The sequence below is a fragment of the Polyodon spathula genome, unplaced genomic scaffold (genome assembly GCF_017654505.1).
Source record: "Polyodon spathula isolate WHYD16114869_AA unplaced genomic scaffold, ASM1765450v1 scaffolds_696, whole genome shotgun sequence".
Classification (NCBI taxonomy): domain Eukaryota; kingdom Metazoa; phylum Chordata; class Actinopteri; order Acipenseriformes; family Polyodontidae; genus Polyodon; species Polyodon spathula.
The window spans coordinates 30,393-50,758 of NW_024472185.1; the positions used below are offsets into that span (position 1 = coordinate 30,393).

Here is a 20,366-nt window from a genome sequence, read left to right on the forward strand (position 1 = left end):
ATATTATGCCACTGTTAATAGTGTTATCACGCTGTCAATGAGACTGCCCATCCCTTCATAATCAGTAATAGTGACTGTGACTCAGCTCCCTTCTGTGTTAAAGAGCAGCCTCGTACAGGGGTGAACTGTATCTAAACTATTGAACTTGTCTTCGTTTACAGTCACTTTGCATATTCATTTATGTTTCACTTTTCACATTACGGTGACTTTATTACATTAAATGTTTAGCAACCCTGAGCCCTCAAAAGGGTTCTCAAGCATGTCAGCTCTCTAAGTGCAGCTGGAACACCAGAGCGCAACCGCGAATCTGTCCCCCAGCAACACTGCAGGAAGTGAATGTAAGCAACAGAGCAGTAAGAAATACCACATACTGTGCAGCCCGTGACGGATTTATTGGTGCCACAAATCAACTAGATTTAGATTTCAGAAGTGTAAAGGGATATTGTTTCATTGCGAGAAGAATTCATTTTAAATTAGATTATAAATCTGCAGAAAGACAGGGAACCAAGGTGGTTGAATTTTAAAGAAAACTGTGAATATATTGTACTAATAATATCTGATGTTGATGGTCACATATTTAAATTTTTTGTCATTGTTTAAAGCATTGTATATCACTATATTAAAAAGCTGTGTCTTCAGAATTGCTTCCCCCAGCACAGCTATTCACACGCTGCCTTCTGAACCATTATCCATATATCATTTAAACAGTCACTGGGCTTCTGCAAACAAAGCCTTCAGTTTAAGAGGGGGCTGTATTGGCAGAAATGGCTCCCTTTGTTCTAGAAACTCAATGGATGCTTTTTCTCTTTACTGCTGATGTTCTCTTTGTCTTCCTGATGGTTAACCCTGTTTAATTATTTTCAAAACGCCATGACAATTACTGCAGTGTTTCATTGTTCGGTGGAAGATGCTGTGTGTTTATAAGGCGTGAGTCCCCTCTTTGCTGATTTAAACTCTACATGTTCGATTAAAAGCACACATTGACTCTGTGAGTGCGTTATGGCATAGCATGGTAAAATGCAGAGTTGCTTGACAAATTTCAGATTTTACAAATCATTCAAAAATTGCATGAAAAAACAAGCACAATGTGTAAAATATAATAGATGGGTGGTGACAATAAAAGGTCGCTCACTGGCATTCATTTCTCCTGAGCTGCTGCAGGGAGTTTCTGCAGTGAAGGGAACATAATCGTTTACTCATAAGGCATTTATTTAAGATTTGTTTTTGTTTTTCAGTTACAGTTTGCAATCTTTTTATGGAATAAAGAAAACCAAGTTCTGATAGAGAGAAGGTCGTTCCAGTGCAGGAGAGCGTTCGCTTGCCACAGACAATGCAGCTCTTCAATAAGCTCTTCTGCCAGCATCCTGTGACCAAGCCATGGGCTCACTGGAAAACCAGCAGCTGATTTAGCATCACTGTGTCCCTCTGTCTCTTGCCTCCAGCTACTGCTGAGCAGGATACAGGTTGGCACCAGTTATTTACAGCTGTGGCCAAAAGTTTAGCATCACCTAGAATTTTAGGATTCAGACATAATAATAATAATAATAATAATAATAATAATAATAATAATAATAATAATAATAAAGCGGTGTGTAATTCAATATGTTAACATTATTCAGCAGGTTTCATTGAACTTTGTGAAGCAAAATTAGTTAATTCTGTAGGGTCATGCCAAGCTTTTGGCCATAGCTGTAATTTCGTTATTTATATATTTCAAAATTTTGATCCAAGATCACCCAGTAGATCATTGATTTAGGGTAGATAGATATTGTTTTAACTTCAGTGAACAGGAATAAGGGAGTGGCCAAATGATTTAATGAATGATGTAAAGCCTTGCACTACTGTGAGAAGACAGCTGTGTTATACACACTCAGCTTTGTAGCTTTGAAAGACGTCAGGACGCACTGGTTAAGCTGAAGCACCCGTATAGATCACGCTTCGCTTCGGGTCCGTTGACCAGAGCTGGCCTTTACAGCTGCTGCGGAGTGCTGGGGATTAGCATCTCCAGGATTAATTCTGCAGTCTGATCGCCACTGTGTAATATTGTAAGCTCATTTCTTAGTGGAAGCAGTTGTGTGACTCAAGCCAATAGTGTCTCTGAAATAAGAAGGGAGGGTCATGTTGAGGAAGGGGTGTATGTGACGGACGTGTGTTTACCATAGTTTAGGGAAAGTTATGGTGGGGTAACTTTTCAGTTACACGCTGATGTTGAGAAATCATTTGTGACATGACCTCCCAGTAACTTGCACGCAGAGGCAGTGCTGGAAAAGCAGCTAGACCATGTTGTCATGGGGATATCAGGCAGAACTGGTCGGTCCAGCCAGGGGCGCTTGCTGTTATTCTTGTTGCAATTACTGATACACCTTTTGTTTGTTTCTTTAGCTCTAGTCGGCCGTCATAATGGGCTACATCAGCAAACGTGCCTTTTATAGAAGCCATCCAGGTGTCTACCACTTAAGATCAAGTTTCCTAGCAACTCAAATGTGTGTGTTTGTGTGTTTGCCTGTAGGGTCCTCTTTTGTCTGCTTTTATTCCAGTCTGATTGCAGTGTATTGTTCTGTAGCCAGTATTATTTATCTTGAGACAATGCCACGGGTGAGTGATGAGTTGTGTTGGCATTGACTGGTATGCAGAAAGGAAGGGCCCATGCTGGTTGAGTTATTTCATGAATTTGGACGAGGGCTTGACTTGACTAGAATGCTAGTACTGTTGTTTCTGGAAACACCTCGCTTCAGGCTGTGCTAAAAATAAAACCAGTGCATGTTTAAAGTTTCTGACTGTTTATGTTATAAATAACAAGCTTGTGAAATGCTGGGCAAATGCATGAGAACACCTCAAGGAAGGGCGCTGGAACTAGGGGTGCGCTAGCACCCCGTTGGCTTTGCATGGTGTCCGTCATATACAGGGGTTACAGTTTTGTTCAATGACTTTCACCACCCCACTTTAAAAATTGTTCCAGTGCCGTTGACCTCAAGATGTGTCATTTATATCATCGATATACCTCCTGCAGGGTGAGAATTTCAATTACCGGTCAGTAGTAAGTGATATAGAAACAATAGGCACTCATGTGAAAATGTTAGACCACTTTGTGCTTTCATTTGGCATCTAAAACAACTTATAAAAAGTCTCCTGCATTTTACCATTTGTGGCTCTGTTCCTTTTCTCTTACTATTTTAAATGAATTGCATGTGTGGCCTATTAAAGTCATCAATTAAATGAGGCAATCGCCATAAATGGCTTCAATTTGGTTTCATACGCACGACAAATCTTAACTACAGCAGCAGCGGGGTGTTGTAGTAAATGTGCACCCTGTTGTAGATGTGTTTAATACCTCGACGGGGAGGACTGTTGATCCTCTCATTACCATTGATAAGAACTGGTTCATCTTGAAGGGCCTGGCAGTGTTACTCAGACTGGAGATCCAAAGGCTATGGCCCGCCTTTCACCTGCACCCTCTTCATAACCTGGGAGGGATTCCTTGACGTGTGTTGTATTGTTTAAAGTCCATGTACTGTATGTATCGTATAGGGCTTTGGGCAGGATTCCCCAGCCATTCCCTCTTGTGCAAAGCTTGCATTTGTTTTTTTAAGGAATAGTAAAACTGGTCTACTAGCAAGAAGCATCCACGTTCATTGATTAAATTAGAGCATGGCTGTGTTTATCTTAAAGCGTGTCTCGCGAACGTTTTGGTTTTCCTACTAGGAAAAAAAAAAAAAAACGCGTGCAAACTTTGCCCTGGAGTAAATGGTTAGTAAATCTGGCCTGTTTTATGTCACGTTGTTTAACACGCAGAATTTTTAGTGAACACATTCATCCATTGAGAAAACACAGCAGGAACCATTGCTTCCTAACCTGTATGGGTGTAATGATTTATTGAGTACCAAAGGAGATTTTATACTTTGTTTCTTTGTTATATTTACCCAGTTGGCTTCACATCAAACTAAATAATAAAAAGGTGAGTCCTGAGCTGTTCATTTTAAAGCATTTGATTAAGCCAGCAGTGTCCGTGTTTGTGATGAAGTAATGTACAGTAGGGTGGGAGGCAGGACATTATCCCTGTTGAATTATAGTTTGTTCTGAGACACGGCAGCTTTATTGTAGTAGGGCACTCAGCCAGTTAAACACTGGGGCTGGGATACAAGACTGAGCAGAGAGGTTAGGCATTTTACAAGCAATTCTTCAGCAGAGCAGATAGGGACTAAAATCATCCTGAAACTGCACTTGAAACGGCCCTTCTCTCTTCTTTATGGCTTACCTAATAGACTAAACTGAGCCTATAGCAGCATTGAGACACCTGATTTTCATTAATTTACAATCAAGTGGGCAATTTGCCTGCAAGTTGTCCACAGTGAAAAACACATACACTGGCCTTTACTTTTGCACGAGCCTGACCAATTGTTAAAGCAGTTATCTGTATTGTATTTTGCTAACTCGTAAAGCATTCCTGCCTTTTTGTGTATGTAATTAAAGAACAAGGTTAAGGATGAACATTAAGTTTTATGTAGGTCATATCTGCCTTGGTCAAATTGCCATCTCTTATCAGCTTGTCATAAAGTAAATTGGCACAAGCTGCAGGTATATGAAGAAAACATATTTATAACATGTGAATATCCTGCACCCTTCCTACCTGATTATCAATGTTTTGACAAAATGGTCATGCATTTTTATGCAGAATCAATTTACACAGATTACCATTTCAAACCCTCTTTTTTTAAGCAAGCGTGTTCCTTTATTCATGCAGCAATGCAAGGAAACTGCAGTGTTGGGATTACAGTCTCCTTTCCCATTCTGTGATTCGAACCCAGGAACGTTGGTCTGGATTTGCTGATCTACAATGGAATGATCCAAACCCCAATTTCAAAAATCATGATATTTCAATATATATGTTTGTAGCATTTTACTTGTAAATTTAAACGGGAAAAACAATAACATTTTTTCCACAGTAGTTTTTCGTTTTTCTTTTTAACAACGGATCCTCACCTCTGATACAGTACCGGTTAACATTATGAAGAAAAGGTTAAACTCAATGATAAGGGCATTGCAAAAACCTAGCAGAACTGCAGCTGTGAAGTTGTCTGTATGTATTTTGTAAAAGTTTACATAGGGGCTTACTAAAGAAGCCGTATAGATTATGTGCATTCGAAATCAAAGCAAAAAAAATATATGCCAAGAAAAGAGTGAACTAGAATAAGCCACACCTCCTGTGTGTGTATATGTATATATATATATATATATATATATCCCTATAGCATGGTTTCACAATATGACAATGCAGTCATTATCTCTACTCTTACAGTATCTGCTTCTCATGGAAACAAGACCTTTAATGGTTAGATAAAGAAATACCCTGTTGATAATGCATTGCCCTTTGAGTGCCATGCACAGGCATGTTTACCAGCTTCAATTTAAACATTAACAAGTACGTAATTCAGATTTCCTGCAGTTACATATCAATGACGGGCAACTAGAAGTACAGAGCACCTCCTGGACTGACATTAACACACAGTTAAAATATAACCGCATAACTTAAAAATACACAGGATTTGAGTCACTGCAATTAGAATCCCTCTCAATACAGTAAGATAATATACTTTACAATGATACTAACACCTCATTTGCTTACCTAACAACATCTTAGGTCTTAAATCCCACTTCTCTAATTTGCATTAATTTTTTTCTTTCTCCTGCTGTATATACTGGTGGTGCACATGGTCGTCTGCTTTTTTATTACACCTAGATGTATGTGAGGTATCTTTCCATTGCAGTGAATGTTCAGGCTAAAGATTATTCTACACTCGTGCCCTGGCTGTGTGAAATTCTTGGTCTTCGCTGGGGATTCCAACGGGAGACTCGCATTGGCTCTGGCTCTCCCGTGGGTTAGGGAGGCAAAACCAGCAGGGACTGTTTATTCTCATTGCGCTACAGTGAACCCTGCTGGCCAGGCGCCCAGTGAGCTCAGAGCGGACACCTGCAGGGCTGGCCATTGTCTTCCAGAAGTCGGTAGCTTGCTGACATCCGCTGTGGAGTTCCTGGGTGTTAAAGAGGAAGCTGGCTCGGTCGTGGGATTGGAGGCCACCCGCTGAACCTCCAGTCCTCCTGAGCTGTGTGGGGAATTGATGCAGCGAGGGGGGAAAATGATTGGACAGTCTATACTGGGGAGCCAATCGGGTAAAATAATTGTGCACACTAAAAAAATATATATATATATATATGATTGTGATTTACTTATTTGTTGTAATATTTTTCTGAATTGTTTCTTTGTCCTCACCAGTGATTCATTTCAATTCTGCACCCCAGTGGTGTGTCACCTATGCAGGGTGCTATTAGGAACCAAAGTTCAGCAACACTCAGGTTTGAAATGCCTCCTTCACACATTTTTGTTTTGGTTGGAGAGTCACAAGCAGCTAACTAGCCTACAGCCTCTTCAGTCGTTTACCTTATACTGCGTCAGCTCAGCTTTGCTCTTGTCACAAGCTGTGTCCCTGTGCTGCTGCTGAGCTGGCAGAGTGCATGTCACTTCTCATTACTAAACTGACATGCAGCAAGAATCTTCTCTTCATTTACTGAGACAGTTCAATGTTGCCAGACTGTCAGTTCTGTCATTCTCTGTGGTGCCTGCTTGCAATCCCCACTAGCTTAAAGCTTCTACGGTGTATACATGACATTTGTCATGGTAAAATTCACCCATTTTCTAATGAAAACTGTTGGAAGAATGGAAGATATGGTTTCAAATGACACTGCTGATTGTGCTCTCAATGTGGTAAATGCATGCAGTGGGTAAGAGCTTTAGTCAGTGTGTGTCTTTTTTTTGACATCGTAATTTTTTTTTTTTAGGGGTCAAGTAAAAACAATTGCACAATCCAGTTTTCTTTAATATAACCCATTGGTGTACAATTTCTCCAGACGGTGCACTGTGCTTCAGAAGCTTCAGTTTTGTTGATGGTTTGTTTTTTATTTCCACTTTGAAAACGCTAGCTGGAACGATTATCTGCTTGACTTTCATGTCCGTTGCATATATGTTTACCTTAAGCCAAACAAGCAATCAATTTGCAACAGTAGGAAGTAATACCCTTTTTTTAAATTAATTGGGGCTATTGGTTTTAAAATTTTTATTTTACTAATTACTGTTTGTTTTACTATTTTAATCTTGTTCCCAAAAGTCAACTCGGCGGCAGGATTTGAAGTTCTGGGGAACGTTGGTGGTTTTCTGCTTGTGTTTTGTTATTGAATGGTTTGGTAGGGCTTTTGAAAATGCAATAAAAAAGTACACTTGCCCATATTTGGCTTGATGTTGAATTTTTTTGGAAATAAAATGACCCCCCCCCCATGTTAACATGACAGTACAGCATGCTACTTTTAAGCACGTAAAAGACAACGGCTTCATACAGTTACAGAAGTAAAATCAGAATAAAGGGTTAGTTTGGATTTTATTAATGTGTACATCTGATGGTGGTATAATGCTTTTCACACAACATTTAAACCCAGATTACATTAAAATGACTGTGCTGTTTAACTTCCTAGGATTTTAAACATGTATAAACTTTAACCTCTTGTTGATAACTACTCCAACAACCCATCAAAAGAATGGCTCTGACTCCAGTATGAATGCGTAGACTGCACGTATACAAACTAGTGTGTGTGTGTAGGGATTGGAGTATGAATAAAATCTGAAATATAAAATCCGTTACCTTGCACTGTACACTGTAGTTACTTCTGTATGAAAACTAAGACCAACATCTATATTTCGCATGCATATTTCTGATAACATGAAATCCTTAACATTGTCCAGTTTTCCCCCAGAATAAATTCCAGTCGTTATCACTGCCTTAAGATGTACCCAAAAGTTTGCATTAGTGGTCCTGTAAATTGAGCGACTGGAACGCTAAGTAAAACAAGATGGCTGGTTTAAAGTTTGATGATGTAATGCTGTTGATTTAAAAAACAAAACAAAACAAAAATACAGTGAAGCATTTTAAGCTGATATGTGTTGAAAGCTGACCTATTTCAGATGAAAGCTGCTCATTGTAATGACAACGTGATATTGAAATCCATGACTAGAATGGAGAATAACAAGACCGGGCAGTTCAGCTTTGAACAAGATATTCATTTTCTACTGTTCTGGCTGAAATCGGCTGGGGGGGGGGGGGGAGTCAAAACTGTTTTTTAATGAGGAATGCAGTGTCGACTAGAGGGTATGTATTTTCATTTGTGCCAGACTGAATCAATGTCTGCCTTAGATTATCCTTAATAGCTGGCCCTAAGAAAACAGAAGACAGATAAGGCATTGCTGCTGTTCAGAGTAGAGTAGCCATATTAACAAATTTTAAAGGATTTTTTTTTTATCTAGAACGATAGTAGTCGATTCCTTTTTGCTCTCTCTCTCAGCACCCGATTGATATATTTTGATGATTTGTTTTTAAGGCTCCTGAAATAGATTAATAAACAAGGTGAATTAAAACAATAGCCCTTGGGGAATTTTAGATGCTTTTTATTATGCACAGTCTTCATTAAACCTCTGCACGCTCCATTAAAGGAGGATGCGTGTGTAACCCACACAGCTATCTTGTTTTCCTTTTATCCTCCTTACAAATGAATTAATACAGAGCATTGCACTTCAATGGTTACTACAAGGATCCTGCTGTAGCTTACTCGCTGTAGTGTTTTGATTGACATTGTCCAGTGAAACATTCTTAGCGTTTGGGACGACAGGAAGAATCAATTGACTAGATAACAAAAACAGCTACAATAAGTGTAGTCTAATTCACCTTCCTCTGGAGGCCTGGGTTCAAATCGGAACTCACATTCCAAGTGAAACGTGTTTGGCAGTCTCAACCTAACGCGTTTATCACAAAACCGCTGTACAATTCAGCATGATTGTATAACAGGCAGGGCTGCGTGCTGTTACGGATTCTGTTCCCCATCAGTCAGATGAGATTAAAAGCTCTTCAACCACCAATGCAGACGACCCAGCCTCTGGTTAAGACGCTCAGTTGCCATGTGCAGGGTCTCCCCTGTTACAGTTGGCTTGAGAGAAGACAGGTGGTGTTCAGGTCAGGTGCCTTTTTATAGGGGGTAGCGATGTGTCCAACAGTAGGCAGTGCCATTGTCCCTCATCTTTGATTGTCTTTCTTGTGATGCACAGCCCCATTAGGATGGCTTGAGTGCGGCCTGTCTGACCAGCCAGCAGAGACCAATCATCCTGTTCAAAGGGCTGGACCCCACCTGTCTGTGTTATTGAAACTGGAAACTCAAAGTGCCCTTGTCGCCAGTTTTAAATATCAATGGGGACCATCAATCATGCTTGCAAGCACTTGGGACAACTGTCTTCATCCTCACCCCACTGCATGACCACATCCTTGAAGAAGCGTTTGAGCTTCGATACACAGGGATCACCTGCAGTGCACACAGACTCCTGCAAGCTTCCAGCTGTTTGTTCTTGTTATTTTAGGAGCATGAGACCGACTGTAACTCAACTCCTGATATTAATAAAGCACGATGAGCTGTTATGACAAGTGGTCATTTTATAACTTCAGCCAAGCAATTCTTTTTTTACAGGGTTTTTTTTTTTTTTTTTTTTTTTTTTTTTTTTTTTTTTGAGCCAAATCAAATTAGAAGCCTAGTACTTAGTATTTTCATAATTTGGAATTCAAGCAGTCAGATATATGGCACAGCCAAACCCATTGCTAACCCATTCACAATGTAATTGGAATAACTGTATGGAGTTATTTAATAACACTCCGTAAATTGTATGGGTAGCTGCGCCATAATTAAAATTGTATTCGCAACAGATATGGCAGCGCCATAAACAAGTTAATTCAGTCCTATATTATAGAGCCATCTGGAAATGTAAACCGAGATGCCCACTGCATTTTTAGGAAATTGAATGGCAGGCATTTTTATAAGGACTTTTTTTTTAAAGGACTTTCTTGATATGAAAACATCCGCCTCCTGCCTGAAAAAATCTAAAGCCGCCGTTCAAGGCTCCAACTGATAATTAGTTTCTTTCATTCGTCAATAATAAGCTGTTCAGCCACATGTGTTTCACACTGAAAGCTTTCAGAGAGCTTTGCAGCGTTTGAATCTGTTTTTACCTCAACGAAAGTATCGTGTGTCCGTGCATGAATGAGCTATCTCAAGGTAAAATGGCTGCTAATAGGATTTTAATAGTTCAGAAAAAAAGGGTTTGTTAAGGGGCTAAGGTAATTCACTCGCCTCGTGCCTGGGTTTGATTCTGGGTCCTGTTACCACTTAATGGAAATTGGTGGACCTCAGCATTGCATAACTGTCATGCTTCTGTTTAATGGGAGAACTTCCATTTACCGGTTTACTGTTTCCTTCAAATGATATTCTTTAAAGAAAGTGTACTTCAGGTATTGAACCAAAACAGAACAGACTTGATCAGGGACATTTTACAAGAGACTCCTTGTGCAGCTCAGGATTACAATACATTTTTTATAGTATTACGACAAGGTGGATCCCTGCCTGGAGACAGTGTGTTGGTGGTTGGCAGGGGTAAGGTTAATGTCTGGCCATGCCAACCATTAACACATTTATTCCAGGCAGGGATCTGCCCTACCACACACCCCAAAGTGCATATTATACAGCGCTTTCTAAATAGTCCAGTGAATTATCTCCAGGAAGATTAGGTCAACAACAAATATAGGGTGGTTCTGATTGATGACTTACACCACGGGTCAGGGCTAATGCATGGTACTGATGAGAACGGAGAGGTTTTTAAGACATGCAAGGAGATTACGGAGAATAAAGTTTACAACATGCCGTAAAAAAAAAAAAAAAAAAAAAAAAAAACATTCTCAAATTTTCCGAAGTGCTTTTATAGATCTGTGCAAGGAAATTCCTTTTCCTGTATGGAATATGATTCAGGCTGTATTTTTTTCATGCTTCTCACAAATTGTGAGTGTGACAACGCTATTTTTTTCTGCTTTAGCGCCTATGTTTAATAGTGAAATATCTTGAAATACCCATTTTTAGACAGTGAGATCAACCATTTTTTTTACAGTGAACAAAAATACAGCCATAAAGTATGATTCATATCATTGCAGGGGTAGGTGTGTTTTATAATACTTATATAATCTAGTTTTTATTATTTAAAGATTTTTTTCTCATGCAGTTCAATCGGTTGGTGATTTGTCATTTTATGTATCCTGGAATGAAGTGTCTAACAATAAAGGCTGTATTATTTAAAGGCCGCTCTGTTTGTCTTATTTTATAAAAACTGTGGCATTTGGTATTTAGATGTGAGTTCAGCATTTTTATATTGGCTGCAGTAGGCTTGATTTTAGTTTTGTTTGTCCACTAATTTACAGATAAATTGCAGGTTGTGGGTGTTACCATTGCTACACAGTGTTCTTCCTTTGCTTGAGAAGTGAGTTGTACTTTAATCTCTGCAGTATCCTGCCTGGTCACATGTTTTATTACCTCATTACCTCCCACTCAGCCTCTTCAGTAGATGCAGTAGTGAAGACGAAAATCAATTCTGACAGCTCAGATTAAAATGTGCATTCGAGGTGCTGGGGAAATAAAGATAATAGGAGGAAGTTATTTCATTAGCAGCGCTTCAGAGCCATTTTATATTCCAGAAATAATAAATAACTCTAGATTCTCAGTTCTGAAGTAAGGCACAGTTTTGATTTCGCCATTGAACAAAAACATTTTTTATTTTTGTATACTGTTGTGATTGCATTTCTCAGATCTTCTGTTTTTATTGTAGATGTCTGTCTTGCTTCTAAAATGACATGCTGGATGATCTAGCTTGGGTTGTGTAAGTCTAGGGCAGACAACTAGAACTGAAGAGCAGAATCTGAACTCAAGTGAAAGCTCCTTTTTAGAGCCTTTAACCTCATCTCAGCGACAGGAGGCAGGACAGAATCCGTAACGACAGTGCATGGCACGGCACTGCCCATTACTCTATACATGCGCTGGATACATGATGATCTGTAGTACTTTTTCAGCATGCTGACATCTCTGGTTTGGTATTTACTGCATTGGCCAGGGTTATGGACTGTACCAGTATGTTAGCCGGATAGTTGTTACTTACTGTAGACCTAAGGGGCAAGCCCTGGCCTTTTCTGTCCGCATATGCCAGCCATACTGCCTGCCCTTTGGCTGCAGCATTGTAAACAGAGTCCCTTTGAAACACTCTCACACTGCACTGAATAGCCACACATATCTCTCTGTCTCTCTCTCTCGCTCTCCCCCTTCCTCTCTCTCTCTTTCTTTCTTTCTCTCTCTGTCTCTCTAATAAACCATGCTGGTGTGAGTGTATTGAGCCCCTGCCAGCCTGAAAGGGCACCATGTCAGTTGTGGATTGTTCCCTGGGGACAGCCTACCTAGTTACAGCACTGTGGTCCTGACTGTAAGCCTCTTGCCTGTGAACTGCCCAGCACCTCCATGTTCTGAGCTGTGCGCACAGTCAGCTCTGTCTGTAAAGGCAGGTAATACCTGAACTCTGGAAGTGTTAATGCAGTCACGTGAGCCGGCTCTCTTGGTGGGGTGCTTGGATTTTAGAGAGAACCTTTGTCAGGCTGACACTACCCAGTAAGTGTAAGAACACATTATCAGAGGGTTTTAATCCCTTAGCATCATGGCTTGCATCTAGCAGTACCCCAGTGCTTGGGTTTCAGTATTCAACTAAGTGTGTTGTGTCAAAATAACTTGTTCCAATATGAACAACTCCTATTGGTAAACCTACAGACTAATTTTTGCTAACTCTGAGCAGTGCAGAGCACATTTGCCAGGGTCCTGATTGTTCAAACTCCTGGAACCTGCTCATTTTTAATAATGTATCTAAGCAAGGGGAGTTCTGAAAGCCAGGCCTGGGTGTAGGGCTAGTGTGCGTTTCAAATGCCATGTCCATGACATCCCAGTTAAACACACGTGTGTTCTGCATGTCACAGGTGTTTTTCTTTTGTTCTTCCCCTGCAATGCCAAAGAAAACCAGCAGAAGCAAGCATCTGCATCTTTTTAATGATTTATCAGTGCATCTGACAGCTGAGCTATTTCAAGACATAAAATCGTGGCATTCGGCTGAAGATTACAGCAGCTTCCTCCTCCTTCTTCATAAACTGTGGCAATTGTGCCCAATCGGAGCGCTTCCTGTACCAGCCGAAATGTCACATCGCTGTGTGGGAGCCACATGGGACCTGGCATGCGCTCGCATCCTCAGTCTGGTTCTTCACAAGCCAGACATCATGTGACCGCCACTCTGTGCCGTAGGCTGCCGCACTGTCGGGGGCTCCCAGAGAGATCTCGAAACTGCAGGTCGACATCTCTTGTTGTTCAAGGCAGTGCTGCAGTTTTCTCTAAAATCCGATTCCTTTGTGTCTGTTGCAGTAGCTTCAAATGCCATTGCTGTCATACACCGCAATTTTTATTGTACAATGTTGGTAATAATTTGTAAGTGGTTCTGTTGATCCCACATCTCTAAATCTGCATTTACTTGAGCTGCTTTGAGCTTGTCTAGAGAATCCTAAGTGCAGCGACTGAAATCAAATCATCCCTTGACATTTCAACTGTACCAGCCACACCTACTCTACACTTACAGAGACAGGGAGAGGAGGTGGTGCACTCTGTTTGATCAGAAAGGCAGTCCAGTTGGTTTTCATTCCTTAGGTAGCTGTAGAGACACAAGCTTGACACTTACTTGTCCATCTGTGAGCCAGATCCTGCCAACATTGAAACAATGATTTAAATAGACATCACTGTACACATTTCAAGAGCCTGGGGAAGCTGTGCTAAGATTATGATCTTGTCTAAATAGTTAGATATCCACGGGACTAATTGGGAGACCTGCTGTGCGTTCTGAATTTTAATTCCCATTAAAGCTCTGTTTTAGGTACTAATCACATTTAGCTTGGGATCACAGTTACCTTGCCTGACCCCAGTCATTAGCAGAAGAATGTTGAACAGAATGGCTATTGTCTGAAGAGGCAAGTTAGCACCGTCCTTGTCTAAACTACTGTTTCAGCTATGGCGAAAAGTTTTGCATCACCTAAAATTTATGAACTGAGACCATAATTAAAAAAAACAAAACTATATGAACATAATTTAGATATTTTATTTAACATCGTGTAATCAAAGTAAGTACAAAATGATAATGGCAAACGTCTACCGGAAGCCATAATAGTAGCACACTATGTCATGTTAGATTTTGAAATGTCAGTTTTTTTTCTTCAGTTTTTCATGGTGTATGGGAAAACTACAAAGATGTATATAATTCAATATGTGAACGTAACATTATTCAGCAGGTTTCATTCAACTTTATGAAGCAAAATTAGTTAATTCTAAAAGGTGATGGAAAACTTTTGGCCATAGCAGCACACCTAAACTTTCAAAAGTGGGTTTTTAGTTAATTTTTTATATTTGCTCAGCTATGTTATGGATTAAAAATATTTAAAAATGTGTTTAGTTTATTAGTGGAAATATATTTAGTTAACCAGTGAAAACGTTTGCAAATAAAAGTGAAGACATTGAGAAATACCTTTAGCTGAAATATTTGTCGTTAAATTTTCACAATTTCTTTGAGTCTTTCTAAAAGCGAATGAATAACAAATACTGATATCTCTGAGTTTAGTTTACTATTTCTAAATGCTTAGCCATTCACTAAACTGTCTGCATTTTTTTTTTGTTAGTATTACAACAGCTGATTCCAGAACAAAAGATTTATGTTCACTACATCACGCTACAGTGTCCCCTACTGGTCAGGTCCCTGATGACACGGGGAAGCGTATTAGCATTGCTAAAGCCTGTGCAACACTGACATGCTTTGAAGAGACTTTCAAGAAGCATATTGAAAGAATTTCTAGTAAGCACAGCAGACAGGAATAATAATATCTGCAGTCACATCAAAATGGTCAGAAGTTCCATTTGTTTTGCTGAAACACATTTCACATTTGAAAGAAATAGGAAGAATGTTTACACTAGCCTGATTGCATGGGGAAACCCATTCTAATCTCTTCTGGAAATTTCTGGAGTGATTTTATATGACTCGGACATGATAAATACAGATGACTTCTGCAGTAGTAGTATTATTGTAATGTAATGTTTGGTTTCTCCGCAGTTATCAAACTATGCAGAGCAGTTTTGTTTTGTGTGTGTGTGTGTTTTTTTTTTTCTTGCTGTTACCCAAGCATGTAAAATAATGTTAATTATACCTGACTCCTACCTGTGAGCTTAAAAATGGATCTGTGTACAGTACAGTGAAATGGGAGTCTTGTACCTGTTCCTGCATTGTTAGAGCATCATATTTATTTGGATTTTAATGAACACTTGCTCTTGTTATTCTGTGTGTTCCTTTAGTCTCCAGTATTGAGTGTTATACTTTGATGTATCCCGTGTTGTCAGTATTGATATATTTATTCAACACAATCCTGATTTGTCTTGACGTCCTTTTATTTAAAAACATTATGGGTCAGCTGGGGATTACATCTCTTCACTGTTTGCCAGGAGAAAGAGAGAAAATGTCACCTAAAAGTATTGCAGTGTTTCCAGATCACGCTCCCTCTTGCAACCATGCTGGGATTATGTTTCAAAGTCCAATGCTTGGATACAGCGCAGGTTGTACGTTTCCCGTAAACGCTGCAGGGTGTTCTGTGACAAGTTACGCTCAGTCATTTCTTGTGTTCCAGCAGGAAACATCGTGCAGAGAACGTGTAGTAAGTCCACAAATCCCTTGACTTCTCTCTTGTTTTGCTTTGTTGTCCCCTCAGAAGCTGGCGGCGGAGTGCCAGAGTGCTGGCTATACTGGGACCCTGATTCCCTACAAGTGTGACCTGTCCAACGAGGAGGAGATCCTGTCCATGTTCTCAGCCATCAAGACCCTGCACCAGGGGGTGGACGTGTGCATCAACAACGCCGGCCTGGCTCGTGCAGAGCCCCTGCTGTCCGGCAAGACCGAGGGCTGGAGGAACATGATCGACGTGAGCATCCCTTTACTTACTAGAACTGACCTGCTTTACCGTTGTGAAGCTTGCCCATAGTCAAAGTCAACGTGCATTACAGTACAGCGAAAACATGCTAAGGCATATGTAAGCAGTGTAAAGCCCAGAAAGATATTGTAAGGCATATTAAAAAATATGGCAAACCAGGGTAAACTGTGATAAATGCATAGTATAGTCATAGGGAAAAGCACAAATAACATGGTAAGCCTTTTAATAAGGATGAACAATGTATCTCAAGCTTGTAGTGAATGTACGCATAACTAAACAATTTATCTATTAATAAATGTACACCGAAATACCAGCCATGCTCAGCAGGAAGGTTAGAGACCTGTCTTACTGAAATTGCAATAATGCGTTGGTTTCTAATTGGTCCTAGTTAGTTGCCACCAGAATTAATAGAAGCTGGAATGCAATTAAAGGTTACTGGCACCCACATTTTTCCTTTTATTCAAACAGCCTTTGTAATCAAACATCGCCCCCTTGTTATTATTGCTGGATGCTGATGCCTAGTGCGTATATTGATTGGGAACACATTTAATTACTTGTATGTTATGCTGTAGAACTTAAAAATGTGTCAGGATGTTGCAGCTACAAAAATAGACAATGTTTTCAGTTAATGGTTAATGAAGTTACACAGTGCAATGAATACATTAACGCGATTAAGCATTCAGTACTGTAATATAATGTTTTGTATAAACTGATAGTTGTATAAAGGGGTCAATGAAATCCATTTAGTGACATCCTAGGATGAAGCACTGTACAGTTTAAATGAGAAGCCTTTACGAGACATTGTCACCCCCAAAACAATCTGAAAACCTGATTTCAAGAGGAAGCGTGTCTGCTTTAGTTAATATGTTCTGCTAATAATGGTCCCAGGCATGTGGCAGTCTCAAGACAGTCATTAATTGACTTGGGTGTGTCATTGCATTCGTCAAGGGCTTCAGACTATAGCTAATGTGTTCATGTTTCTGGTGTAGTTTAAGAAAAATGTAGGAACTTTTCTATTTGATTTTTTTATAAATGTTGTAAACAGAGGTATTGCACAAACCATGGCAATGTAAGCTACCCACATGGGCCATGCCTGCCCTGAAGGGACCGCATTCTTGAGCTGCATTTCCACTGCCTCAAACCTGTTCTCAACACCTTTCAACCGTTCACCATCCGCACGCTGTTCCAATGAATGACTCCCTCTTCAAGCATTCTCTGGGCAGGTTGAGTGAGCACACAGCGCGGTCTTGGCGTGAGCAGGAGTCGAACTAGCGAGCTCCTGACGGTATCACTCGCTCTTCACTCACAGCGGTAGCGCCTTTACTGAATGAGCCCCATAGGGAAGCCTGCAAACCCAAGTTGACACGAGCCATGTCCTTTTGTGATCTACGGCATGCAGGACTCAAACCTGAGCCTCCACAGTTGAAAAGCCCTTGCGGTAACCCACTCCAACAACTAGTAGGAATTTCTTCAGGTTCATGGCGCATCCATCAGATGAAAGCAGGCTGGTGTCAAAAGGAGAGGAATAAATGGACTGTGGCACAGCTAATGAAATGTACTTTATCGCCTGTCCTTTAGTTAAGTGGTGTGCTCTGGTCTGCCCGCACTTCTCCTGCAGCTGTAGTAGTATTCTGGCCTCGTTCTTGAGTGCAGTGTCTGATAAAAACACTCTAATGCAAACGGACTAAATAATAGCTCAGTGTTTAATGACTGTAAACTCATGAGATTGCTGTTAACCCATCCGTGCATTGATTTTTATTCATTTTATTTGATTACCTTGTTTGCTGAAACGGAGAATTCCTTCAGCGAGCGCCAGCCAAACGTGAACAATGCGGCAACTATTTCTTCTGCTATGAAAACTCTTTTCTCTCTTACCACTGCAGTCCCCTGCCTCCACAGGCATGCTAATCTGCTGTACTCTAGGGCTCTCACACTAGAATAGCTGTTAGTCAGGACTGGTGTTTCCTGCTTTGAAACAGTTGCTGTTTGGGTGGCTGGTTTTCGAGATGCTATTTTGATTTGATTTGAAGAAAATGGCTACGCAGATTAAATATCCTTACCACTGCCTAGAAAACAGTTCAGTGCAAAAAAAATAAAAATAAAGTTGAAAACTGTAGCCAGTGCTTGTCTATTAACTGGCCGTTCCTCACAAGGCTGATTTTAAAGCTGCATAGCCCAAATTTAACATGATAGCAGGAGATCGGTTGGAAGGTGCTTCCCAAACTAAGTGATGTTTCATATGAAACATCCCTCTGTGTATTCAAGGCTGCAATCCTTGCAGACTATCCCTCTAAAAGAAGTTTACCCCATGGAGACTTGTCTCATTAAATCGAAGCGTTCCTCCATTTCAGTGACGCTGCTATGGCAGGTGTTTCTCTATTTTTCTCCCAGAAATTGCCTTCACCCTAACACATTATCCGAAAACAATGCTTTGGGCCCTCTTTTTCAAAGCATTACCTCCAGCCTATTTTTTGAAAGGAGAAACAAATCGTGGAAAAGTTACAAAACGAGAAACAAACACCTTGAGTGCTTTAAAATAACTTTGTTGAAAATTACTTGATTTTTTTAAATTCTATTTTGGTAAAAATTAACAAATATATGTTCCCTGTTTCCAAAATAAATAGAAGTCAATTAAAGACTGGAGTAAACGCTGTGGTGCTTTATGTCTGAAGGTTTGCAATCAAAGTAATTGCAAACCCCTCGGTTTGTTGCTAATGACCTGGAATGAAAGAGCGAGGAGTAGTGGAGCAGGGAGGACCACTTGCGCATTACTGCAGTTCCATTGAACTTCTTAAAAACACGTCTCTTCAGCGATGCCTTTTTTCTGTAGCCCTTCTGTTGCCATGGATTCCAGGGAGGAATATGTACTGAAGTATTTTTAGCAGCCTAATCTGCACATTGACCTTGTTTTTCTCGTACGCAGTGGTTCAGTTTGAACCTGTCTGCCTGGTGTTGTGGTTGTTAGCAGTGGCGTGCTGTCGGATCTGATATTAACCCACTTTGGACAGCTCCTGTTTATTTATTTTTGTTTAGAAAAGCTTTTTTTTTATTTATTTTTTTTGGCAATGTGTTTGACGCCCTAACTTCCAGGTTAGAACTCGAGGAACATTCAAAGTATATCATTTACAGCAAGGGAACTAGGTCGAGGTCCAAGTAGAAACTTCACTCGCACATTTTATGTCCGCTCTACTGCCACAGAAGGAAATACGCACTGAAAAGACAGCCAGTAGGCCCTTATTATTCATGTTGCTAGGCTCCCAGGCTTGGTTTGCTTTTCAGAGCTGCTTACAGAAATCAAATCTACTGAAAGCTGCTGAACCTTTTGTAAAAAATGTAAGGGAAAGGGTATGTGAAAAAAAAGCATTCTTTTGAAAGAGGACCATCTCTGTCATTTAAAGATAGGTACAGCATCAGGTCTAAAGTTGTTGCCCTCAAAGTTTGGTCTACTGGACAATTAACATAACCCTAGAGCCATCATTGTATAAAGTCACTCTTGAGCTGAGGCCATGGGCTCCTTTCGAAAGAGTTTGGACAGCCTGTGATCAGGGTTCGTGCTCTAAATAAATGCATCACAAATCCAAAAATGAGTGTGGGAGTCGCATCACAAGCTGTGAGAGTGGCAGTGCATGGTTTGGACTCGCTGGGGATTTCGAAAGGAGCATCACAGTGGGTCTGACGCTTCCGTGGGTTAGGGATGTAAAACCAGCAGGGACTGTTTGTCCTCACTGCTCTGCAGTGAAACCTGTTGGCCAGCCGCCCAGTGAACTCAAAAGTGGACACCTGCAGAGCTGGCCTTTGTCCTCCAGAGGCCTGTAGCTTGCTGATATCCGCTCTCGAGTTCCTGGGTTATAAAGGAAGCTGGCTCGATCGTGGGATCAGAGGACGCCCACTGAACCTTCTGGTCTCCTGAGCCATGTGGGGAATAATAATTTGACACACTAAATTAAAAAAAGAACTCAGCATGCAACCTGTTGACAGTGTTATGGCAGGTGTTTCCGTGTTTTTTTTCCACCCCATGTACATGTGATAAGGAGATTGAGAGGTGAGATTGGGGCTACAGGATGTGATGGATAGGACTTGATGGAAGGCTTGGCAGGAACAGGTCTGATAATAACTGCTGATCTTTTTTGTCGATTTCAATATCTGCATGCAAGAGCAGCTGTGAGAGAGTGAAGAGGAGATATGGACAGATTTCTAATTTTTTTAAATCAGGTTTCAACTTGTTTTTTTAAACAATCTGAGAAAAAAGACTCCTTTGCACATTTGAATTTGTGCAAAAAAAAAAAAAAATCCTATGACACTATTCATTTGTTACAAGAAATGGAAATGAAATGCCCCTTCTGTCGTAAGGGATTACTATATATGAAGAACACTGCCCCCTTCCTCATCCCTGATACTGCATGTGCGTGGCACTTTCAG

At 40.4% G+C, this 20,366-nt stretch overlaps 1 protein-coding gene across 2 annotated transcripts in view; it reads left to right on the forward strand.

The window, feature by feature from the left end:
- dhrs11a (dehydrogenase/reductase 11a) overlaps window positions 1–20,366 on the forward strand; it is a 36,449-nt gene that overhangs the window by 2,443 nt on the left and 13,640 nt on the right. For both annotated transcript variants that reach the window (XM_041240823.1, XM_041240824.1), the window contains exon 2: window positions 15,729–15,938. In XM_041240823.1, coding sequence (XP_041096757.1) covers window positions 15,729–15,938 — 210 coding nt within the window. The remainder of the gene's footprint in view (window positions 1–15,728; window positions 15,939–20,366) is intronic.